The sequence below is a fragment of the Clytia hemisphaerica genome, unplaced genomic scaffold (genome assembly GCF_902728285.1).
Source record: "Clytia hemisphaerica strain Z4C2 unplaced genomic scaffold, Clytia hemisphaerica genome assembly, whole genome shotgun sequence".
NCBI classification, from domain to species: Eukaryota; Metazoa; Cnidaria; class Hydrozoa; order Leptothecata; family Clytiidae; genus Clytia; species Clytia hemisphaerica.
The window spans coordinates 2,153,513-2,178,452 of NW_027104441.1; the positions used below are offsets into that span (position 1 = coordinate 2,153,513).

The 24,940-nt window shown below is 35.7% G+C and overlaps 4 protein-coding genes across 4 annotated transcripts; 3 read left to right on the plus strand and 1 right to left on the minus strand.

Moving 5' to 3' along the window:
- The first annotated feature begins 2,790 nt into the window (after positions 1-2,790).
- LOC136820931 (uncharacterized) lies at positions 2,791-9,149 on the plus strand. Its single transcript, XM_067077167.1, has 9 exons — positions 2,791-3,023; positions 5,780-5,842; positions 6,085-6,156; positions 6,326-6,427; positions 6,742-6,801; positions 7,040-7,099; positions 7,521-7,573; positions 8,521-8,630; positions 8,996-9,149. The coding sequence occupies exons 1-8, from the start codon at positions 2,974-2,976 to the stop codon at positions 8,628-8,630; spliced, it is 570 nt and encodes a 189-aa protein (XP_066933268.1). The 5' UTR covers positions 2,791-2,973; the 3' UTR covers positions 8,996-9,149.
- Positions 9,150-10,212: 1,063 nt separating this feature from the next.
- Positions 10,213-13,239, minus strand: LOC136820958 (casein kinase I-like). The gene is made up of 2 exons (XM_067077187.1): positions 13,126-13,239; positions 10,213-12,347 (listed from the first exon to the last, which is right to left on the minus strand). The coding sequence occupies exons 1-2, from the start codon at positions 13,194-13,196 to the stop codon at positions 11,309-11,311; spliced, it is 1,110 nt and encodes a 369-aa protein (XP_066933288.1). The 5' UTR covers positions 13,197-13,239; the 3' UTR covers positions 10,213-11,308.
- A 236-nt stretch (positions 13,240-13,475) lies between these two features.
- On the plus strand, positions 13,476-17,834 carry LOC136820957 (uncharacterized). The gene is made up of 2 exons (XM_067077186.1): positions 13,476-13,584; positions 15,792-17,834. Exon 2 carries the CDS (start codon positions 15,839-15,841, stop codon positions 17,783-17,785), a length of 1,947 nt encoding a protein of 648 aa, XP_066933287.1. The 5' UTR covers positions 13,476-13,584; positions 15,792-15,838; the 3' UTR covers positions 17,786-17,834.
- Positions 17,835-18,185: 351 nt separating this feature from the next.
- On the plus strand, positions 18,186-23,105 carry LOC136820902 (nucleolar and coiled-body phosphoprotein 1-like). The gene is made up of 13 exons (XM_067077139.1): positions 18,186-18,426; positions 18,609-18,713; positions 18,854-18,976; positions 19,365-19,493; positions 19,734-19,850; positions 20,040-20,126; positions 20,293-20,352; positions 20,549-20,659; positions 20,888-20,956; positions 21,195-21,373; positions 21,577-21,641; positions 21,917-22,017; positions 22,616-23,105. The coding sequence occupies exons 1-13, from the start codon at positions 18,201-18,203 to the stop codon at positions 22,741-22,743; spliced, it is 1,500 nt and encodes a 499-aa protein (XP_066933240.1). The 5' UTR covers positions 18,186-18,200; the 3' UTR covers positions 22,744-23,105.
- The last annotated feature ends 1,835 nt before the right edge of the window (positions 23,106-24,940 follow it).

The following is a 24,940-nucleotide window of genomic DNA, read 5'->3' on the forward strand; positions in this document are numbered from 1 at the left end:
TGATGGCTTGTTGATTCTTTATAGAAAAAAGATAACAGAATCCTGGAATATCGAGGTTCCAGCTACACTGCTAGTGCTCTCTGTTTTATATACAAGTTATAAATGTTTAGAAAATGAGTTGGGTTCTGTGATAAGATCCATTTCTGTTAGGGCTGTAAGTAGGCTGTAAGGTGAGCTGATGCGAGCAGAGAACAACAGCCAACAAAATTCCAAAGTGTGAGAAATTGCACAGCTCGGGTTACCATCTTGATAATATCACATTTTGTCAGTGAAGCGAGCGGAAGCGAACGACGCTAAACAAATGATAATCGTCGATTTAAGAGAATTGCAAAAACGATGATAATCATTCTTTTAACGGGCGATAAAGGGTTGGATAATAAATAAATTCTCCTATCTGGCTTATTCCAAACCCCCATTTATTTAGGTACCCAAGAGTAGTTAGAGCCTTTTATGGACCTTATTTTATTAAAAGTTTTCAATTTTCTTTTAAACAAAGATACTATCCAGTGTATAAGTTTTTTTTATTCTAAAAATTGTTGTTAATCATATTGTTTTGAAAAGATAGAATCAATGTTTGGGTCAAAGACTGATAATTGAATTGAAAAATTAAAGAATTTTTTTTCACTCAATTTTCAATATTTTGATCCAAACTTTTGAGGAGATTCTGACATAAAATTTTAACAAGCCTCCTGTTATTTTTAATGCCTGTTTGATCATTTCACTTTTTCATGACACCTTTTGATAAAAATTACAGTACCATAAAAATGTGAAAAATTTAATGAAAAATGATGGGATTGTTTTGACTCATCACTTCCTATTTAGAAAATAAGTACCTTTAAGGGAACTAATTTTGCTCACTCGCCAAAATTAAATTTTTTGTTTCCTTGCCTAAATAACCCTAAAATTCATCAAAATTGCTCAAAATAAGACAAAATAGAAAAGATTTACGCTGTCATTCGCCAAAATTAAAAAAATTCACTATTTGCCAAAATAAGTTCCCACCAAAATTTAAAAGATTTAGGATATTTTCTGCCTGCCAAAATTAGTTCCGGCCAGAAAAGGTTCCCTCAAGGTATTTGAAGATTTTCAGAATTTTCAACCATTTCCAATCAAGACCAAAATCACAAAAATACTTGTAATTTTTGTTAACAACTACTCTTGGGTTCCAAATAAACGGGGGGGTTGGAAAATTTTCTAGATTTTAATAAACGGGGGGGACCTAATTGCTGGGGGGGGGGTTGGAAATTGTACTTCTGAAACCCAAAAATAAGGTAAAAATAGACTAAAATCAGGCTATTTAGAGCAAAATAGGGGGCCTTTTCTTTGACAGCTGAAAATATTCTTTGAGATTAATAAACGGGGGGGTCCTAATAAGGTCCGGGGGGGGGGGTGGAAAATTTTCGAAAAATTAACAAGCGGGGGGCCCGTTTATTTGGAACCTAAGAGTATCAGTCTCGAGATTTGTAAAAAAAATGTCTGGACACTTAATGAACAAAGTAACTCATGCATGTAACATATCTTTAACCAGGACCCTAGTTAACTGGCATAACACAATCTAATCAAAAAATACAAAATCATTAATTTATTGTTTGGTAATACTGAGAAACAAACAAAAAACAATTTTCAAATACACAATACAATAATAGACAAAAATAGGCAATTCTTTTGAAAATAGATGACCTGATTTAATTTTTTCTGAGGATTAATTGACGATTGAAAATGATACTTAGATGACAAAGTATAGACAATAAGAGCCTTACGCTACATTAAAATAGTTACACAAACAAATAATTTTGGTATTAACAGTCAGAGCATTTCACAATTTTAAGAACTACCTCCAGAATTACCTCTCAAAATTAATTTCATTATGATGACTGACTGATTAATTTAGAATATAGTTTGCTTCTGTTTGCTTTCTATAATTTGTTAAAATTACCTAGCCAAAGAATTCATCTATATAAATTTGTTCAAGATTATCTACTGTACTGTAAGTTGGTCTAATCTCGACATCCGTCTTCTAATTTCGACACCCTTCTTTAGAGATAGGAATAATATGAAAGTTGCAATTGGTGATTGAAAAATAGTCTTACCACTAAGCAAAGAAAAATAGTTTCGACCTTTCTATTATTTTCAGCTCTAGAAAAGGGTGTTGAATTTAGATGAGGGATGTCGACATTAGACCAAGTTACGGTAAGCAATAGTTTTTTCATTTGCCAGAAACCAGTCTTGCCAAATTAAAAATATGGCACACTGTTTTAAAAGTAATATCCAAGCTTTCAATACTCTTTCCATTTTTAGCCAATTGAATGTACGTTATTTTTGTAAATCTCAGATTCTGTCCATGAGATGGCAGATGGCGCTTATTTAGTCAATGACCCAGGTATAATCAATTGTATATTTTAGTCCACTTTCTACGGTTGAGGTACCAAATATTTTCATATATACGCTGATGCAATAACCCTCACAATTTCATTTTGTAGCCTGCTGTGAGCTCTGTCTCTAGTGACAGTGTGAACAATACATTATCCAAATTTTAAGATATATTCCAAATATTGTTAGTGTTAGTAGCAATTTCTTTTCATCATCGCTGTTGATAATTCTAATCTACCAAGTCAACCAGCCAAGCCACATATATCAAGATATATCCAAAGAATCCATCCAGTGACAAATTGATTCGGTGTTATAATAAAATAGCCAGATCATCAGAACATCATTGCGACAAAATATTTTTCAGCATTGGGCGTTAGATGTTAGATGTATATATTTCAATTCTAATCACGATACATATTGTCTGTTGAAGATATCCTTGATTTGAAGTCACCCATCTGTTTTTGAAATGCCTTTTCATGAGTTTTCAAGGAGCAGGATATATACAGAATTTATGGTTGATGATTTTGATATTTTTTTATATTATAGGTATATACTGATATATTTTACACCTAAATAAATTGAAAAAAGTTATATCGAAATCAAATGAGTGATATTAAACCGAATACTTTTCATCTGAGCAAACATAAAGCCAGGTAAACTAACTGAAAACCTTAATTTCCAACAAAACACAGTCTGACAGTTCACAAAAATAGCACAAAAACATTGAGCCAGGCCAGTCTGAAAAGAGCCAGGCCACAAAAAAGAATGGTATGGACTTAAAGTTTGGTCATATTACAATGCTAGAAAATTATTTTTAATCATCAAAAAATTCTCTAACATAGTATTTCAAAGCCATTCTTTGGGTCATTATAGCAAATACACAGAAACCAGTCAGCCATCTTGTTTTTGCGAAATTCCTTCCTTCTGGCCAAAGTTCAAGGTTCAAAGAGCAGAAATGCAAAGAATAATTATTCAAAAACCAACCAATCCAATTTGTTGACATATTTCATGATAATTAGACCATAATTAGCAAAATTACATGGACAAGTAGTTCCAAATTTGGTGGCCTTCGAGTTTTGGCGGCCATTTTTTTAAATCTTGTCGGCAACTAACGTGCGGATCAAAGGAAATTTATTTTTATTGTTCGAACAATGAGATAATTTTGCATAATTATGCGCTTAGACGTCTTGTTTTGGTTATAAGTCTTTGACATGAGATACCAGTAAAAATCAGTCAGTTGTTAATCCAGGGTCTATAATAATTCCATGATGCTACTAAACAACCGTGTACATTAGTACAATAGCATATGAGAGCAGTTTCCTTAGATACACAGTTTTATATAAAACACCAATAACTTATGGCTCTGGCTGGGCTGTTTTGAATTTTATGAGTTTTTCAGACTTAAATGTCCTTGTCATATTAATTAAAATGGAAATCTGTACTTCTCAGCAATTTCTGAAATCTGAGGCTCACATTGTTTTTAACTTGTTCTTAGGTTTTGGCCAAATTTCAGCCTTGTATTATTATAGAATTGTTCTTATAAAAAGGCTTTACTTTTGAAACTATAACTGTAAATCACTCCCTTGACACATTTGTTAGCATTTGAAGACTGAATTTTGTCTCAGATCAGATGGGAAGTCCAAAATCACTGCAGGGCTAATACCGATAGTCTGGGTAAAGGGGAACGGTTCTATTTCGTATTCGGTGAAACACGGAACAGTGAGAACGTCAGGGCTCTATTTCATTTTCGGTGCAACAAATTATTTCTCAAAGGGCAGATCTGGGTTTGATATTTTATTTTGAGTGTTAAACGTGGAAGAGTGTGGTTCGAAGGCGTTTTGGGTGCTAGGCGTATCAGTGGAAGGGTGTGGTTCTAAGATGTTTTGGGTGCGAAGCGTATCAGTGGAAGGGTGTGGTTCTAAAGTTTTGGGTGCGAAGCGTATCAGTGGAAGGGTGTGGTTCTAAGGTGTTTTGGGTGCGAAGCGTATCAGTGAAGGGTCTAGGTTCTAACGCGTTTTGGGTGCGAAGCGTATCAGTGGAAGGGTGTGGTTCTAAGATGTTTTGGGTGCGAAGCGTATCAGTGAAGGGTCTAGGTTCTAACGCGTTTTGGGTGCGAAGCGTATCAGTGGAAGGGTGTGGTTCTAAGGTGTTTTGGGTGCGAAGCGTATCAGTGAAGGGTCTAGGTTCTATAACGCGTTTTGGGTGCGAAGCGTATCAGTGGAAGGGTGTGGTTCTAAGGTGTTTTGGGTGCGAAGCGTATCAGTGAAGGGTCTAGGTTCTAACGCGTTTTGGGTGCGAAGCGTATCAGTGGAAGGGTGTGGTTCTAAGGTGTTTTGGGTGCGAAGCGTATCAGTGAAGGGTCTAGGTTCTAACGTTTTGGGCGCGAAGCGTATCAGTGGAAGGGTGTGGTTCTAAGGTGTTTTGGGTGCGAAGCGTATCAGTGAAGGGTCTAGGTTCTAACGCGTTTTGGGTGCGAAGCGTATCAGTGGAAGGGTGTGGTTCTAAGGTGTTTTGGGTGCGAAGCGTATCAGTGAAGGGTCTAGGTTCTAACGCGTTTTGGGTGCGAAGCGTATCAGTGGAAGGGTGTGGTTCTAAGGTGTTTTGGGTGCGAAGCGTATCAGTGGAAGGGTGTGGTTCTAAGTTGTTTTGGGTGCGAAGCGTATCAGTGAAGGGTCTAGGTTCTAACGCGTTTTGGGTGCGAAGCGTATCAGTGGAAGGGTGTGGTTCTAAGATGTTTTGGGTGCGAAGCGTATCAGTGAAGGGTCTAGGTTCTAACGCGTTTTGGGTGCGAAGCTTATCAGTGGAAGGGTGTGGTTCTAAGGTGTTTTGGGTGCGAAGCGTATCAGTGAAGGGTCTAGGTTCTATAACGCGTTTTGGGTGCGAAGCGTATCAGTGGAAGGGTGTGGTTCTAAGGTGTTTTGGGTGCGAAGCGTATCAGTGAAGGGTCTAGGTTCTAATGCGTTTTGGGTGCGAAGCGTATCAGTGAAAGGGTGTGGTTCTAAGATGTTTTGGGTGCGAAGCGTATCAGTGAAGGGTCTAGGTTCTAACGCGTTTTGGGTGCGAAGCGTATCAGTGGAAGGGTGTGGTTCTAAGGTGTTTTGGGTGCGAAGCGCATCAGTGAAGGGTCTAGGTTCTAACGCGTTTTGGGTGCGAAGCGTATTAGTGAAACTGGGTGGAGAATTAGGCGGGGTCTACTTTGGGTCAGTAAATTTACCTTTGGGCGCCAAGCGTATCAGTCACTCTCACTGATAGGCTTGGTGCCCATGGGCCCTGTAATGTCAACCTGATCCGAAATTTTCATCCCTACTATGGGGCGAAAATACTGCGAGACAGGGAACATATTTGAAATTAAAAGTATCTAGCTATTTTAACCACCATCCTGATGTGTAATGTTTTCTGTTCTGTTTAGAGCCGTCAACACATCGTCGAAAAGAGTTTCCAAGCCAAAGCAGATTATCAAATCACCTCAACCGTAAGAATTTATAAAAAACACTTTTTTGATTTAAAATTTAAAAATGCGTACTGTATGCGCTGTTGATTGGTTTCAAGCAAATATATCCGTTTGTTATGATTATACTGGCGTTACACCTTTCCGGAAAGTGGGTGGTACATTTTGCGGGCAATGACTTAACGTTTCTTCTATTTAGGTTAAAGTTACACAGTCTGAAATCTTTTAGTTATCCTCAGTTTAAATAATCAATATTATTTTTACAGGATTGTCAAATCAAAAGATACATCTGAAGTAGTATTTAAATCACGGGACTGGCGCATGAACGATCCGTCACAGTAAGTTTCAAGGGAACATTTTCAGATCGATGATAGGAATTAGAATATGGTGTCCCAGGAATAATTCACAGTGTCAATAAGTAATGAATAACCTTAAAAACGGTAAAACTACCATCTCAACAACTCCAACAAACAGGTCTACTTCTAATAAGGGTGATTCTTGTTTTAGGAAAATTACTGCCGTAAGAGAAGTTTGTGGTGGACCTGAGCCAATCCAAAAACAACTATCATCACAAAATGCACTTCAACCAAAAGGCAAATTGCTAATCCCGTAAGTAATATCAAACTTTCACTGAAACAATTTTTTTTCTTGAGTTTTGATATTTCTCTTGTTCCCTCTATTTGCTTGAATTTTTATTGAATCGAATGTTTCACTGTTCGAGTTTAGATTAGATTTGAAAGTCAGAAACGCCCTTGAAATTACATGTTTTCGAAGGACAGAGAGCTTCATACTCCTTCAAGGATATTTTTTATTTATATAAGCCTCACTGGGAACGAATCAGCTGTTTTAATGTCAGGTATGATAACATACGTGGATGCAGTGTTGCTAACTACTTTTAACAATGTTTCGATTTCACTTTTTAGGAAGCCCGTACAAATGAAGGGGTATCTTTTTGTTCCGGCGGAATATGTCCAATATATGCCGTAAGTTAAATATTGTATTGATTTTCTGTTTTACCTAAATTTCCATTTTTTAGCTACTAACCGGATTATAAAATTATTTGCTGTGTTCATATTTGTTGTTTTCATCAAAGCCTAAAAAGTCTTTGGTGATTTATGATGGAACGATTATCTTTTAAGCACTAAGTTTTGCAGAATTTTAGCATTTTCCCAGCCTCCTAATCTGCCCAAATAATGATTGTTTTATATTTGTCTCTTGTAGTGGCTTTGGATCGCTCGAAATTCCAAAGGTTAAAGACTCTCAAGACTTTCGGCTGAACAGGTAATGTTCATGAAGTTTTTATAATTAGAGTTCACAGGGAAGTTGAAATGGTTCTTGGAAAGTTTTTAGGGTGCAGCCCCTTTGGTTTAGATGATCAAAATAATTCTTCTATAAAGTCACTGTAAATATGAAGTTTATATATTTCAAATAGCTACTACGTACAAGAAAAAATTCCCGGGGTCATACTTTAAGCATATTGCGTCCAGCAGTCTAACCCTTCATTTGTCTAAAATGTTCTTAGTTTTTTTCTTATTCTTTTTGCCATCGAACCTTATGCTCTTATAAAAAAACGCGTAGGGCTTAATAAAATTTCTAAATTATATGTCTATTGAAGTATGTAACTTGGTCAAATCATATATTGGCCGAAATTTCTCTAATAATTTAGATCCTTTTAACTTTTTTCATCGTTTTTTAATTTCAGTTCCCAATCACAGGAAAAAATCAATCGACAGATTATCAAGCCAATAAAGAAAGGTTAATTCATCTTAGTATGCTTATCAGTATTTTGAAAGGTTTAGTTATAGCCAGCTGGAATACCGTTCGTCTTTGCCAATTTTAAGGAACAATGCATGCCAAGCGAAATATTTAGGAAAGTCATCCCATTAACCCTTTAAGTGCCAATGTCGTATATATCAGACAGCGGCTATTTAGGGGGGCGAAGCCCTCCTGTAATGCCTAGTTTGAGTTAGAAATCGTCATTTTTGGTCTAACTCGTAGGTATCGGATTGGACTTCATGCAGCCAAGCAAAAAAAAAAATCAAAAGTGAGTCTTTTCAGTGAGATTTTAAGCTAGAATGTCAAAAAATGCAAAAATTTGACAAAAATCCATTTTTTAAAGATTTTGACCGTTTTTTGACCATTTTTATCAACGAGTGATCGAAGAACCTCCAAATTTGGCCCTGATTAACTTGATTCTGTCTTCCAGCGAATCAGTTTGAAGTTTTACTACTCGGCACCTTTCTATCATTCAGTCAGGTCCATGCAGCTAAAATCTAAGTCGGGCGGCGGCGCCGAAAGCGCTTAAAAGAAAGAGGATAGACTCTAAGCTATCCAACAGACTATAAACGAGTTTCTAATTCCTTCTTTATCCGGAGGTATAAGCCTTTAAAGTTTGAACTAGCGATTTTGTTTTTAAAAACTTGGGAAAAAAATGACAGTGGCACTTAAAGGGTTAAGGAAGTCCACCAAATTGCATAATTTACATGTCTTTTGACCGAAAATCAGAGGTTCAAATTTAGACCACTACAAATGTGTTATGTGAATTTTCATTACGGTAAAATTTATGATTTGCTTTTGGCAGCACTCTCAAAAAACACATCTTCATGGGTAGAATTTTCTTCTCTTGAGTACTTTACTCTCTTATCTTGGTAAAGACATCTTCTTTTACAATGAAAATAATTTTTCTTCTTTATTCTTTTCAGAAGCACCTGTCGATTCGTCCTACGAAAGTCAATTGGTTGATATCTTTGCATTGCCTACCCCGGTGATCAAAACTAGCTGCGTTAAAGTTGACAGTGTTGGCAGACTTTGAGTAAGTTTTATTTTTTATTCTAACCAAATAGCCACACTTTATGCACCAAGCAATGTAAAACTAACGAAGACCAAAACTGTGCCCATAAGAGTGCGCTACTAAATTTGAATAAAGGCGAAAATGTTACCCTTTGAAAAGGAAAAAAAAGGATAAATGTTGTACCCATAATTTTGCACTCTAGGAGAAAACTAAAATGATGAAAAGTGGGACCTTTGCAGATGATCTTTTGAATTTGTTGTTGGAGAAGGTAAAAAATCCGACCCTTATGTCTGCACTCACAAGGAAAAGAAAACCACGCCAAAAGCCACCGAATCACCTGGTAGCTGTTTATCTTAATCTCCTTTGTCTAATTGTCATTTTTTCAGATATGACGATGATCAGAAGATAGACTACAATGAAATCATCCAATTTTGAATTTCCTTTGCCAAAAAATTTTATATTTTGTATTGTAAATAGTTCTTTTTAAATTCCTTGGGTATATATTTCAATTATATTTTTTTTAAACCAAACAAAAATTCTTAAAACCCTTTAAAAGTTATGACTTCTTCATTGTTTGAAATGTCCTGGGAATTCAAGCTCAAAATTTTAGAGAAAAACTCAATATATCTCAAGTCACAAAGTTCTAAAATTATAGAACTTGGTGCAGGTAGAACAATTTGATACAGAATAATGTTTGAAACAGTCTGTGTGTGAACCCTTGTTGACAGACTTTATGAAATTTGGAAACTTACGAAAAACTTTGGAAAATTACGCTTTCGCATCGTGGCGTGCGGTCATGCTCTGACTTTTTGATTTTGAAGTTTTAAATTTTCAAACAAACTGCCTTGGTAGTATACATATTTTTGGATGGAGAGTTAATTATTTATCTGAAGATTATCTGGATTTGTTGTTTTCTTGATTTGAGAGTTTGTTTTACTGCTGGATCGCTTTTATATCTGCCCAGAAGAAATTTCAAAGATTGATAGTTTTGAGCAAGTACTGAGGGACTAATAGTACATGTTTGTTCAAACATATTTCAACCTAAAAATCGAGATCAACTTCCCAGTGGGCACGAGCTGTTTTTGGGACGTCGGTTATAAATCGAATTCAGATCATCGGCCCGACGTCACGTTAAAGATGTTATTGAGACGTCGAAATTAAATCATTTACACATCGGGGATGGGACGTCGTTTCATGTGACGTCTTACGAGACGACATGGAAGTACGACGTCTCGAATAGCGACGTCTCACGAGACGTTATGAAAGTATGACGTCTCGAATAGCGACGTCTCACGAGACGTTACGAAAGTATGACGTCTCGAAAAGCGACACCTTTGAGACGTATCTGGGAACTTATTATAAAAATCCAAACCAGACATTTTAAATAGTAGAAAAATATTGACAGTCGAAATATTAATAAGAGTTGACCATGAAAACTCACCAAAGCATTATGTAGCTAGTTCTTTCAAAGGGCCTACCACTCATGAATAACTTTAAACTCATTGAATTAGTAAGACTGTTCAATTTAATTATTAGTTTATTATCAATAATAAAACAGGATGTAATTACTTCTAGATCAGCATCATAATGTATTCTTGTTCTGCTTAAAATGTAAAATAGGAGCTGATATTTTAAATAAAAAAATACAAAGTGTTTGCCCTCATAAATAATCCATTGCATTAACCAAAGTTGGTTAATAAAAATGAAAAAAATAGGTAAACTGATTGTAAAAATTTTCCCTAAATATTTTGTTTATGATAAAAAATGAAATAGTAAAAACTAATAAAAAGTTCCATTACAGAAGAAAACCTCTATGTAAAATGCTAATCTGGTACATGAAGATAAAATGATTCAACACGGAGGTCCAGGAATATAATGTTAAAGTAGAAAACCTCCAAATGTATGGTACTTGTTTAGGTCATCAAATGAAAAAAAATCCTCATAAATCATTTTATATGGGATATAACATATATATCATATGTAATAATATGTGATTACATGTGTTCATAAAAAGCCATTCAAAAAGATTGATGTTTTGAAGTTTCTCTATACTTTTCTTTTACATTTTATATCATTAAAACATTTTCCATCTCCTTTTTTGACGGACACACTGTAATAATCCAGGCTACTACCCCTGGGGACCGACAAGGTTGCGAAAAAACTAACCCTGAATGGGACTGAAATTCCAAAGTTTACTAAAAATAATTTGCTGCACTTTTCAAAGTTGTTCATAAAAAGCACCCTTTTAGGCTTTTAGGGATTGATCTAATTTGATGTATTTGTACTCTTAGGTTCCAAATAAACAGGGGGGTTCGAATAAACGGGGGGGGTTGGAAAATTTTCTAGATTTTAATAAACGGGGGGGACATAATTGCCGGGGGGGTTGGAAATTGTACTTCTGAAACCCAAAAATAAGGTAAAACTAGGCTAAAATTAGGCTATTTAGAGCAAAATAAGGGGCCTTCTCTTTGACAGCTGAAAATATTCTTAGAGATTAATAAACGGGGGGGTCCTAATAAGGTCCGAGGGGGTTGGAAAATTTTCGAAAAATTAACAAGCGGGGGGGCCCGTTTATTTGGAACCTAAGAGTAATCTACCTGGGACTGTGAAGGAAGGTAACCTGACCAGTGAAACATCCCCTGTCATACCCCTTTTTACCAAGTACCCCTCCCGAAGTACATAATGTATCAGTACTACTCTTAACTCAAAACAATCAATGCTGATTCTATGCTCAGTCTTTGTGAAGGCTCTGGCACCTTCATGTGCCTACCTAGTTCAATTAGGGGCTTGTACGGTAGAGTAGCTGCCACGTGTTTGAACATATAACCAATGGAATAAATGTCTGTAAGTTTTGTTTGTTTTGAATTTGTTTTGTTGCGCAATTCATGTGCCAGATGTCTGTGGTATAGGTTATAAGTCACTTGGTCTGCCTTCTTGATATTATATGTCACTGGACATTTTATCATTGTTGCTTTGCCAAAATCAATAAGAACAACACGTTCCTTGCATACTACAATATTGTCAGCCTTTATATCATTATGCAAAATACCTTTCAAGTGGAGAAATTGAACACCTTCAAGAATTAAGGAGAAAATATGTCTTATATTTGTGTGATTTAACAACCGTGAAGATGCCATCTTTGCCAAGGTTGGATAAGGGGAATACATATCTCCATTAACTTGGCCTAAAAACTCCATAAGGATACATTTATTTAATGGTTCCTTAGGTTTATCGGTATCATCCAGTAACCCATAACAAAAGGGAAAATATTGACTTCCAGATAACGTAAGAAGAGTAACAACCTCAGCCAGAAGACTTTTACTTGATGTCTTTTCATCCAACACTTTGGCTGCAATTGTGGAGTTCAAAGTTTTTATTCGCCCAAGCTTCACAGACCCAAAAACTCCAGATCCAACATTGTAATCAATGAAGTCAAAATCATTTGGATTCACTTTTGGAATTCCTTCCAGTTTTCGTATTATGAAATCCCTAGAGTTCGTAGTATTTATATGGCTCTTAACATTTGTTGCAATGACTGTTTTTGTGCGGACAGAGGATAAGTTTGGCAGTGTTTTGCGGCAAAATTTCATTAATCTCTCCTGCAATTTTGTGATAGTATCATTCTTTTTGCCAAGCTCCAATTTCGCTTTGAATTTTGCTTTGCTGACTTTTTGTCTGACTTTGGTTTTGGCATTCTGTTTCTTTTTGCCAGCCTCACTTCTTTTGTGTCTCTTCTTTCTGAAAACACAAGAAAAATGTTTTAATGTTGGGAAATAAGAATTTTAATATAATAAACAATAAAATATATAAATATGTAATTCTGTCCAACTATATTCAATCAGGAATTTTAGTGGCAAAAGCAAATTTTGTCTTTATTAGGACGCACCAGACATCTAAAAGTCTGGTGTGTGACAAAATGTCTGGTGTGATTGTACAGCCGAGAACAAAGTAGCATTTTAACTTCTAAGATAAGATCTCTCAGCATTTAACAATCACAAATTAGATGAAATCTCTGCAACTGAGACGCCATCCAGGCTTCAAATATATTGTAGTATTAATGGTGGTACTTGTGGGGTAAATGAGAGAAAGGGACGCCTATACACTGGACACAGAAAATGTCCGGTGCCAAATGTCTGGTGCCAAATGTCTGGTGCCAATGTTCGGTGTCAAGATCGAATACTTTGAACACCGGACAATAATGAAGGGGTCATAGCAGCATAGAAATGGGTGCCAAAATGCTCTGAATGGGCCTGCAAAAGTTAAAAAAAAACAACTGGAGTGTTTGGCCCTCTGCACACAAACTTTCTTAATGCACTGACATACATGTTGTGTTCTGCCGTGGTTGAACAACTATCAGTAAAGCTATGTGTTATGAAGGTGACGACTCGCTCAAAAACAGAAATAAGAAAATAGCCATACATTTTCCCCTTTTTACTGTAAGGGGAATTTTGAGGAATATAGAATCGAAGGAATATATCAATGAAGTATTTTATCCTATAATTTCGAAATAACCTACCTCTTTTTATGTATAATTTTACTTTGAACATTTTGATCTTGATCCTTTGAGGCTTCAGAATTTTCCATCATCAATACAAGTAGTTTACAGCATCCGCCATTTTTGTTTAGATTCTCGGCGGCGTGGTTACACTTACTAGAGTGAAAAATCAATATTTTTCAGATTAACGTCGCGCGTAAGTGTGTCCGGAAAACCTTAAAGACTACTTTACATCTTGAAAGCAGAACAAAGTATAAAAACAAATTTTTTCTACGACCATAATGTAGACAAGCCCTTATAAATCACGGTACCAATCTCCTGGCCGTATCACCATCACTCACATGTCCGCCAACAAGAAGAAGCATGTGAGAGGAAATTCTGTGTTTTTTTAATGCTATTTTGTGGTATTTTCATTCTATTTTGTGGTTTGAACTTAATCTCAACGAACATCATTTAACATACCAATAGTGTCTGTTTATGGTAAGAACTATTACATAATTTCCCACTTGAATATTTTCAAGTTAAGTGTTCAATATTTTATTATTTTGCAAAATTTTAATAAAACTGGAAAAATATAGCTATAGCTAATAAAGTTAAATCAGATCAGTACTGTTTGATTCATATCTGGACTACTGTATTAACAACCCCACTTTTGTGCTTTTGAACGAATAAAATATGGGTATTATATGTGTTGAGTTTTGACAAATGTGTGTCCTGACCTGCGTTATCTTAGTTTGCATTAAGGTAACGTGACTTGGATCGATGTATTGCTCTCTTTCTTTGAGAACTGAATGTCTGATCCAAGCAAGTGGTCGGAAACCTTTCTTAACTCGCATATGATTTTTGTCAAAACAATTTTTTTCTACAACATGATCAAACATTTCCACTACTTTCATCCTGAAAATTGAATGTTTTTAACAGTTTGGGTAGTAAAGACAGCTCCATGATTATGTTACGATATTGATCAATTTCATCAATGAAAACTACTGTAGAACTGACTAAGATTCTGATGTCTATGTTATAATACAGAAAAGACCTCACAATGAGTTAACAGAAAGATCTGGTTTTTCTTTGAATAAAATTTAATGTAATTGAACTCAATCAAGGGGCCGTCGACATTCGACTTTCGAATTTTTTAACGGCATTTGGCCGTTAAGGGGGGGAGGGGGTCGACCATGTGCCGTTAAGGGAAGGTCGAAAAAATTTCTTTTCCTCCTTTTATCAACTAAGATCTGCTAAAGTCGCATCCTGAAGTATTCACTTCGCTATTTTTTAGAATAATTTTAACCAAAACAAACGACCCGATGTTTATGTCTCGTGTTCCTTTTGCCCTTGAATTTCGCAGACGGTCGGTCTTTTTTCTTTGAAATGCCGCTATTCTTTTGAGTATGATTACGGAGATAATTAATTCGCCCAACTTTCGGAAAAAAGTTTAGAAATTGTCTCCGTTATTTTTAAAATGTAAACTGAGCGAAGCCGTAGCGATATTAAAGATGGCTGACGAAACAACAATGAAAGTGAAGGAGAAAATTTAGAGTTTCATCGATTTTTGACAATTTTTTAACTTTAGAGAATTTGATGGCCGTTAACGTAGAGGGGGGGAGGGGGTCAGAAACCATAACGGCCAAATGCCGTTAAAAAATTCGAAAGTCGAATGTCGAAGGCCCCCAAACATAAATGATTGCAATCATCCTAGAAGCAATTGAACAACAATAATAACGACGATAATATTCAATTGCGCTAAACAATGGAATTGCAATTCAGCGATTACAGTATTCAATTGCGTTCAATTTATTTAGCGCTCAAATCGTTTGATTGACACTCCCGGGGGGTACTTAGGCAAATGGAGGGTACGGTATGTGCCGCCCTTAAGGGTACCTTTTTTGGACTTCCAAAGTTCCGCTAAGGGTCAGAAAAATCAGAAAATCAAATTTCAGTCCCTGTAAGGGTCAGAAAAATAGGAAAATTTCAACTTTTTACCCCCTGAAAGATCGAAATTTGGTCAAATTCCCAAAATTTTCCTTTGTTTTCTCCTTTTTATTCCCGGTAAGGGTCCAAAGTTCGAAAGTCGGGTGGCGTCAGCTCGCAACCCTAGTACCCCCCCCCCCCCCGGGTTGATACTGTTTGGTTTGGATATGGCAAAATCATGTAAATGTATGCAACTATTGGTTACACCAAATTTGGGTAATTCAGACTGGAATTAGGCACCATGAGGAGGGTAACATGCATATAAGCTCCAATATACTGACCAACTAGGACCAACAAATGTACTAGTACTACTAGAATTAGTTAAAAATCTTTATTTGCTAAGGATTGTATACAGTCTATAAGGCTCCCGAAGGCTCCTCTTTCGATAGCTGTCTACCAAAAGGTAGGGTAGGGCGCCACTCTTTCTTCCTGGATTGCTCCACTTACCCTCTTGATCCTTTCTTTAATTGCTGAGCATTAAGCAGAGAGGCATGGAGTACCATTTTGGAAAATATGTCTATGTCCAAGGCTTGACTACTTGTAAAATCAATAAAAAAAAAAAAAAAGGCTTTAAAAGTGTAATCTGTGAAGAATTTTTTGGCCGATAAGATATAGAGTAGAGAGGGAGGAGTCTGAGCCTTTTTCGTTCTTAAGCTGTTAAAAGAAGTAACATCTTATGTGGACAGTCCCTAAAGTTTTAGAATAAATTATTTTTTCAGAAATTTTGAAATCTTTAATTATTCTGCTGGTGGCCTTCATAAATGAAATGACAACTGCTAATTACCAACAGAAATGGAGGGATGGGATAAGAATGGAAGAAGAGTTTTTGAAAACCAGTGATGATGAAATCTCGAGCAATATGGACCAAAGTGATAATGATTACGATCAAATTGACCAGAACATAAATAATGTATCAGGAAACGAATCTGATATTTCTATTTTGGACGAAGATGAAGCAGCAAGTAGTGCAGATTGTCAAAGCAGTTCAGAGGATGAAATGAATTTTGCTTTCAATGATTATCCACCTTTTTCTGAGCAGCTGAGAAAGTGGGCTGTTAAAAATGATTGCAGACGCGGTGGAGTGACAGAGTTATTGAAAATATTGCATCTTAATGGTCACGATGATCTACCAAAAGATTCACGTACACTGTTGAAAACCCCTAGGGAGGTTGCTGTGGAAGAAAAATGTGGAGGCAGCTATATCTATCTTGGAATAAAAAGGGGAATTTCGAGATGTTTGGAAGATAATCCAAATTATAATTCACCAACCATCAAATTAATTGTAAATGCTGACGGCATACCTTTGTTCAAATCAACAGCGCTTGACCTTTGGCCTATTCTGGGTATGTTTGTGTATCCCCGTCCATTTGTAATTTCATTATTTACTGGCCAAGGGAAGCCAGATAGCCCAGAGGAGTTTTTAGAGGATTTTTTGAATGAGTACAGGGATTTAAAAGAAAATGGTTTTTTTACTGAAGACAATAGGCATTTCAGTGTAGTTTTATGGTGTATGACATGTGATGCTCCAGCTCGGCAATTTCTGAAATGTATTAAAGGTCATGGAGGATACTTTGCATGCGAGAGATGCACTATCAAAGGACAAAGAGTTGAAAATAGGACTGTATTCCTTTCAACTGACGAACCCAGAAGAACTGATAGAAGTTTTGACAATTTTGAATATGAAGGAGATCACCAACATTTCCCGAGCCCATTGATCGGTTCAGGAATAAAGTGTGTAGAGGATTTTGCTCTAGATTATATGCATCTTGTTTGCCTTGGTGTAATGAAAAGACTTCTTCAGTATTTAAAAGAAGGTCCTCGTACTTGTCGCTTGTCACAAGGTCAGTTGACACGCATCTCTCAGCTATTGCAAAACTATCGAGGAAAAATGCCATCAGAATTTGCAAGACAACCCAGAGGACTTGACCACTTGAGCAGATTTAAAGCAACAGAGTTCAGATCTTTTCTTTTGTATTATGGATGTGTTGTACTAAGAGACATACTTCCACAACCAGCGTACAAACATTTTCTCTCATTAGTCACAGCACTTCGAATTTTGCTTGATGAGAATGATGATCATCGCAATCACCATCTAAACTTTGCAAAGGAACTTTTGGAATTTTTTTCTGATAATGCATCTATTTATTACACTGAAACCTTTACTGTCTACAATGTCCACAGCTTAATCCATTTGCCAGATGATGCTCGTAGATTTAACGTATGCTTGGATAAAGTTTCTTGTTTTCCATTTGAAAACCACCTTCAAATTTTGAAGAAATTAATACGCAATGCAACGAACCCACTTGTCTCCACTGTTAAGCGAATAGCGGAAATAGAAAGTGCTGGAAAAAAATCCTCATACAAGTGCATTTTAACTAAAGTTTCTAAAATCCCAAGAGACAGCTGGTTTTTATTGGAAAACGAAGATGTTGTTTGTGTGAAGGAAATTCAGTCAAGTACAAGTTTCCTATGTAAAGTTTACAAAAAAAATGAATTAACGGATTATTTTGTTCATCCACCTTGTCAGTCAAGTACAGTTGGGATTTTTTTTCTTTCAAATGTCAAAATGAACAACAACAAAGATGAGCGACACACCATCAATAAGACATCAATGAAACGTAAAATTGTCTGTCTTGCGGTGGAAACCGGCAATGTTTTGATAAGCTTGCTGAATGATGTTAAATTTGATGAGGGTTTAGGAGCGTATTTTTGATCAGTGAGAAATGTTGTCAAATAAATGTTGAATAAATGATTTAAATAGATATACTTCTCATGTTTTTTGTATGGAAGGCAATATCCAGAGGAGGACTATTTTAATAGTTTTTGTAATTCCTAATAAATTGTTAATCAGGTTTCTTAGAGAGAAATTCAAGAGACTGGATAATTAAACTTAAAAAATTGCTTAGGCTGTAAGGATTTTATATCAATTTTATTCATAGATTCTGTTCCACTATTTTTCCTGACACACTTCTGTGCATACTCTGTTGTTAAAATACGCTATCAAAATGTCCAACTTTCTATCTGTAAACCTTGCAGAAAGATGATAAGGCTTGTCACATAGTGTATATCTAGTCTTATTAATATTTTCCTTTGCATTGACTTCTGATAGCAAAATTAGATTAAAAACAATGGAACCTATTGGTAAAAATCCATCGGGTAAATTTGCATGTGTTGTGTGTATAGAAAAAAATGGAGATGAATCTCAAATTGTTGTTCCTTTCAATTGGATTGATGAGGAAAATAAACTAGTCTATTGGTCATCAACGATCCACGCAAGACAAGAGTTTGATAACTGTGCACCTATTAACACAAACTGGCCAACATATCCATTGGTTAAAAAGTTAGTCGAAGGAAGTAAGTTGAAATTACTTTTTAACCTTTACACTGTCATAACAAAAAGAGTCTTCGCCTGTCTATGCTGCTAAATTTAAGACTTGTAACAAAATATGAAAACCCTTCCTTTGTTGTCACTTTTCACATCTTATCTTATATCAAAAATTTATATTTATATTTATTAATTTGTTTTTCCATTTTAGGCCACGAACTATGCCAACAATATTGGTTTGAGTACAGCACTTCAAGTGGACAGGATGACTCACCTGTGAAAAACAAAAATAATCCACAGCAAAAGACAACAGCTTGTAAGCAGTGTTTTGATTTCCCCCTCTTAACTACATAAGTATTAAGAAGTATTTAGAATTTCTACTTGATTTATGACTCTTTCTGGTTATTGGCCATAAGAGTATTTTAAGAAATGATATCATGTGATTTTTTTCTCCAGATAAATCCTATCCAGATCCACCTCCAAAGAAAGGAAGATCCTTCAGTTCTTGTTCAAAGAAACCAGAATCACCAGAATCACCTGTCAAGAGAAAACCAGACTCCCTTACAAAAAAATCAAGTAGTAAGCATTCCTAAAAGGATTCCTATGTCATTTCCTACTTTAATCAATAACATTTGCAAATTTTTGCCTTCTCAGGCAATAGACGATATCGGCATTAGGAATTCTCCCCGAATGATTACCCATGATGCATTGTGCAAAAAAATTTGCAGACAATATTGACTTAGTGAATTTTTTTGTGCAATGCAACATGGGTAATCATTCGGGGAGAATTTCGTTAAGCCGATATCGCCTATTTATCGCTATCCCTTAAAGTCTTCAGGCTTCTAGTCTAAATTATCCCCTTTCATAACTAAATATTGAAAATTTCTACTTTGTTTATGACTCTTTTTGGTTATTAGGCATACTTTGAGAGTATTCAAGAAATAATTTCATGTTATTTTTTCTTCAGATAAATCCTATCCGGATCCACCTCCAAAGAAAGCAAGATCCTCACCCAACAGTTCTTGTGCAAAGAAAACAGGAACACCAGAATCACCTGTCAAGAGAAAACCAGACTCCCTTACGAAAAGATCACAAAGTAAGCATTGCTAAAAGGATTCTCATGTCACTCCATACTTTATTTAATCAATAACGTTTGCAAATTTTTGTCTTTACGGGAAAATTCTCACTATCCCTTAAAGTTTTCAGTCTTCTGGTCTAAATTATCCCCTTCAATAAATAAATATTAAGAATTTCTACTTTATTTATGACTCTTTTTGGTTATCAGGCATATTTTAATAGTATTTCAAGAAATTATTTCATATTATTTTTTCTTCAGATAAATCCTATCCAGATCGACCTCCAAATAAAGGAGTATATTCGCCTGTCGGTTCTTTTGCCAAGGAACCAGAATCCCCTGTCAAGAGAAAACCAGACTCCCTTACAAAAAGATCAAGTAAGCATCTCTAAAATGTCAACTACACTCTATTTTTCTTATAAGCATATGGTAAATTTCAGTTAAAACTTGATATGCTTCAGTAAAGCTTCATTATGAGCATCAAATTATACTAAACCCCGTGCTTATCAAAAACCTTTTGTTTTCATAAGGGCAATGATTTGAAGAACCTTCTTCCTTATTTTCTAGAATCAGACAGGCGTGAGGATCCACCACCAAATTCAGCTTACAACGTGCCAGATTCTGAGGACGGTGAAGATGAAAATTACTGGAGAGGTAAAAGAATGCTTTGTTTTTGATACTTCATAATATTCGGGCCAAGGCTTCTGCAGGACCGTGAAAACCATGGGACAGTTGAAAATTATTTCATAGGCACTATGTAGGCACTTTTGGTTGAAACATGGAAAATGGCACGCTTTTAATTTTCCCTTTTTTATTTCAGCATCTGACACCGAAAGAACTCCTCCAAAAGAGACTCACTTCCAAATAACTGACAGTCGAGGTACTTATAGTAAAAGACTTTCAAGGCTTATAAATAAATTAATGAGTCCATGGTAGAACATCTAGAGAATTTTAGTCTCATTCTATTCCGTATAGTACAGTAGCTCTAAAGTTTTCCTAATCATAGTTATGTCCGGAAAAAATGTAATCCGTACTCAAACAAGCGTTAATGATTAATTATATCTTGTTTTTCTCAGATTCCAACAGTAACTTTTTGTGTTCGACAAGAAAATCCCCACGCCTTGCATTAAAGAATTCTCCCTATGCTCGGAAATCTCTTGGCTTTAACGAAAGCAGCCGTGACACAGGTTAAAAATAATTTGTTTATAACCTTTAGTCCGTTATCAGATATATATTAGGTTGCCACTGTTAAAAGGTTTTCGTAAGATTTATGTTTTTGACAGACCTTAAACGGAGAGGAGAAATTTCGCTTTTGCTGGGGGTTTAATAGACACAACTGAGCGCAAAAGGTTGTTTGTTACATCTAAGAAAAGTTTGAAAATCTCATTCACAACTTTTGACTTCTTTATTTTTAGGCAAACGCTCTAACAAAGATGGACCGTCATCCTCAAAAAATAAGGAGCGCTATCCGCTATCTACAGCAGGTACGATTTTTAGTAGATGCTGCTTTATGTGCAGCAGCTTGTGCAAAAACATTTTATGTGTGACTATTTTGTCCCTTGAGTTTGGAAGATTTGAGGAGTGTTAGTTTTGCAGACTAAGCACCCATTAGAGAGTTGTGTGCTTTTAACAGCGGATTATCTTTGATAGATGCCTTATACCACATAACTGCACAAAACGATATTCATTCATGTCAAATAATATAAACTTTTCTCGTTTTAGATTACCAAAGAAAGACTGTGAAGCTCCTTTTAGATATAAAGAAATATCTAAAAAAAAATGATGGATGGAATGGAAACGAAAAACTCTATCAACGGAGTTCGCCTGCTCGGTGTGATACCCTAGAGCAATTGATCGAATTTGAGCGAAGCCTGTCGAACCAATCGGAATATGAGAAACTGGTACGTTTGCAGATGATTTTAGCAAATATTTAAATCAAGCTTCTAACGTCAGTTATTTGTTTTGATGCTTTTTCTAAGGGAAGATATTATCAATCTATTTTTTTTTATTTGCAATAACTCTCGACCAAGATCTGCAAATTAGGTAGAAAATTTGTTTTCATAAATACAATGGAACTGTTTTATATTTCTATTCATGCTATCAGATTGACCTCCTGATGACTGTTGGTGGAAATGACGCCCGGGCCATCTTAAGAAGAATGCTGGCATTGTAAGTTATTTTTGTAGCCCTTCTGTTTATTTACTTTTTAACCAATGTAGAATTTTATCTGGCGGATTAGGGAATTGTCTGCCCATTCCAATAAACTGAATGAATGAAACTTTGATGACATCTGATTAATTTTGATTGTAGAACCGGCAACTCTCTTTCGTATTTGAATATCAGCTTGCTATAATTTGATATAATTGATTTATGTCGCCGAATTGAAGAATCGAATGTTACTATGTATTTATGTAATGTGATTTCACTCTGCTTTCATTTTTTAGGTTAACAACGAACAAAGTGCTCTCGTCACTTAACTGGGATGGGACGGGGAATAAAACGGGCTTCGAGGCAACTTTTCCCAACTTATTGGAGGCTCTGCAAAGTAAGTACGATAGTGTGTGCTCTCAATTACCCAAATTGTTTAGGGAGCTGAAAAATCCCAAAAAGGCTACCTTAAGGGAACTAATTTTCGCGGGAACTTATTTTCGCAGTGAGTGGGTACGAAATTTTCATCATTTGCGGAACAAATTTTAGCTGTAGACACTCGCTTTTTGCCTAAATCTTTCATTTTCCTAGGGGTTTTCAAGGATTTCTAGTAAAATGTGCATTTCGATCGCGGTAGACACCAAAAAACGCGAAAATTAGTTCCGTTAAGGTAAACATTGGTTTAAACAGATTATTTAGAGCAAAGTTTTACTTTGACAGCTGAAAGTATTTTCAAAAATTGTTAAAAGGGTTAATAACAAGATCCGATGGCAGCTGAAAAACATTGTAAACTTCGCAAGTAGGGGAGGGGCAATTTCACGTCGAAATATTATTGAAATCTGGAAAAACAATTTTCAGTTACTTATTGGAACAAATCGACCTACTAATCTTATTATATTATGGATACATTTAAGAATTTTTGCTACCTTCTGAAAATCCTCCATTTGAAATGTATGAACGTATTTATTATAAAAGTTTTAACACATTTTCCTTAGAATGTACTATCGCGAAAGTCAAGGCGGACGATGCTGTTGTCAAGGACAGACTTCAGAAAATATTAAAAGATGCTCCAGATCGCGAGGGTGGCACACGCTGGGCGAAAAAAAAAGAAAATAAAAAATAGATGAATGAATTAAAAGCTGGAAGGGCTAGAAGCGATTCTTCTATGTATGGTTTACTCAGTGCAATTTCACAAGAAATCGGTAGTTTAAGACTTCACTTTGTCTTACCTGAGAAAAACTAAGGATTCACTTCTAGCCCTTCGGGTTTTTACTTCGTTGGCATATTTTAGCCTTAGATTTTTAGTATATAACGTATTACGTCAAATAAAACGTCTTTAGAGCCATCCTTAAATAAACGCCTACCTTGAAATCCAAAAAGTCAATAAACGCCTCGGGCCTTCATTTGAAGTAATAACGGTATCAAAACTTATATTTTATAAAAGTTTTAAGTAAAGTATTTTAACATAAAAAAGATATTAGATACCTAGAATTATATATGAAAGTTTTAATTATTTACATTAAAAAGATATTATCAAACCTTGAAAACCATCGTGTCAATCTACTGTCTTTAAATTATATGCCCTCTTTGATTGTCAAATCGCAAAGTACTGTTGGATCTTACCTCAAATTCAGACATCTTTAAGACATATTACAGACGCATTTTTTAAATATCTGACCATATTAAGACGTCTCAAGGATCGTCGGTAAGACATATTTTCCCGAAATCGCCAAGTACTGCTGGATCTTACCTGAAATTCAGACATCTTTAAGACGTATTACAGACGTATTTTTTAAATATCTGACCATATTAAGACGTCTCGAGGATCGTCGTAAAGACATGTTCCCCGAGACGTCTCCCCCAAATCCTGAGTGAGACGTCTGTCAGGTCTTTCATTTCAGTACGTCTGTCAGATATCCACGGGACGCCTGGCCAGGCGTCTTGTTGGATGTCTTGGAGGACATCTCGTGCCCACTGGGTTATGGGAATCCTGATAAAGATAAATAGAACTGTTTAAATTTGACACTCAAATCGAAGTTGGGCCATTTTTTTTCTCACACAACAAACAATTTTTTCTTATACATCAGATCGGAAAAAAGTTGAACATTTTTTATTTTTCGAGATGAATCGCTTAATTGTTTTAATGACTTTAATTACACTTAATGCATTCGTCCACACTTCGATAATTGATTACGTTGCTGTTACAAAGAATGAAACCTTTTGTAAACACATCCCATCGAAAATCAAGAGAATGAAATCGCCTGTCAGTTATTACTCGAACTCTGATGCAACTTTTAATCTTGTATTATCTGGTGATATCGAGCTCAATCCGGGACCAGCACCAAAATGCACCGAGTGTGATAAAGGAGTTGGAACAAATCGCAAGCGCCTACATGTACCAAATGTCTGTGTCTAACCCATGCATCATGTTCGAACCTCTCAAAATAGAACAAAACCGTATGACATCTCGAAACGTCGTGGAATGGACATGTCAGGGATGTATCATGTCCGTCTTTCCATTTTTTAGTCTACGAGATCTGAATGACAGTCTTCCGATCGATGAACTGATAATCGAAAATCCTCATTTAAATTTATTAAACGATAATCGAAATCTAACCTCCATCGCACACTTAAACAATCAATCACTTCTTTCAACGTTCACTGAATTTTCTTCTATGTTGACGGACCTACAATTCGACATTATTACCCTCAACGAAACTTGGCTTCAGGACAACAAGGAGCAAGCGAAATATGTTGAAATTGCTGGTTATGTACCCATTTTCAAGCACCGAAAAACACGAGGTGGTGGAGTTGGTCTTTACGCAAAATACTATCATCATTTTCAACCGCGCAAGGACTTAACTAGACTAGTAAACTAGTCGGTTATTACTTGTAACCTTATAATAAAACTGTCAATCAAATAATGTAAACACTAATTAAATATTCAGCGCGCGTGAGAGAAAAGGAAAATAACCGACTAGAAGCTACTTCCAACGCCTTTTTTTCTTCACCTAAAATCGGAAGGAGAGACATACAGATTTCTGTATGTCTGACCCGTGCGGGATTGCATTTATTTTTCTTTCTGTTTATTGCGTTTTTAGAAATGCTCATTTATTTATATGTTCCCATGTTCAATGTTACTATGAAATATCATTTAGTCAAAAAAGTTGGATGGATTCTCAAAAACCTAAAAAAAGTTGTAAAATTAAACAACGTTTTTTGAGGGAAGTAGCTTCTAGTCGTTGAAATTCAGAAAAGAGACGCAACTTCACCCCTTCGATTCTTTTTATTTGGAGCTTGATTTTTTGTATATGGGTCTG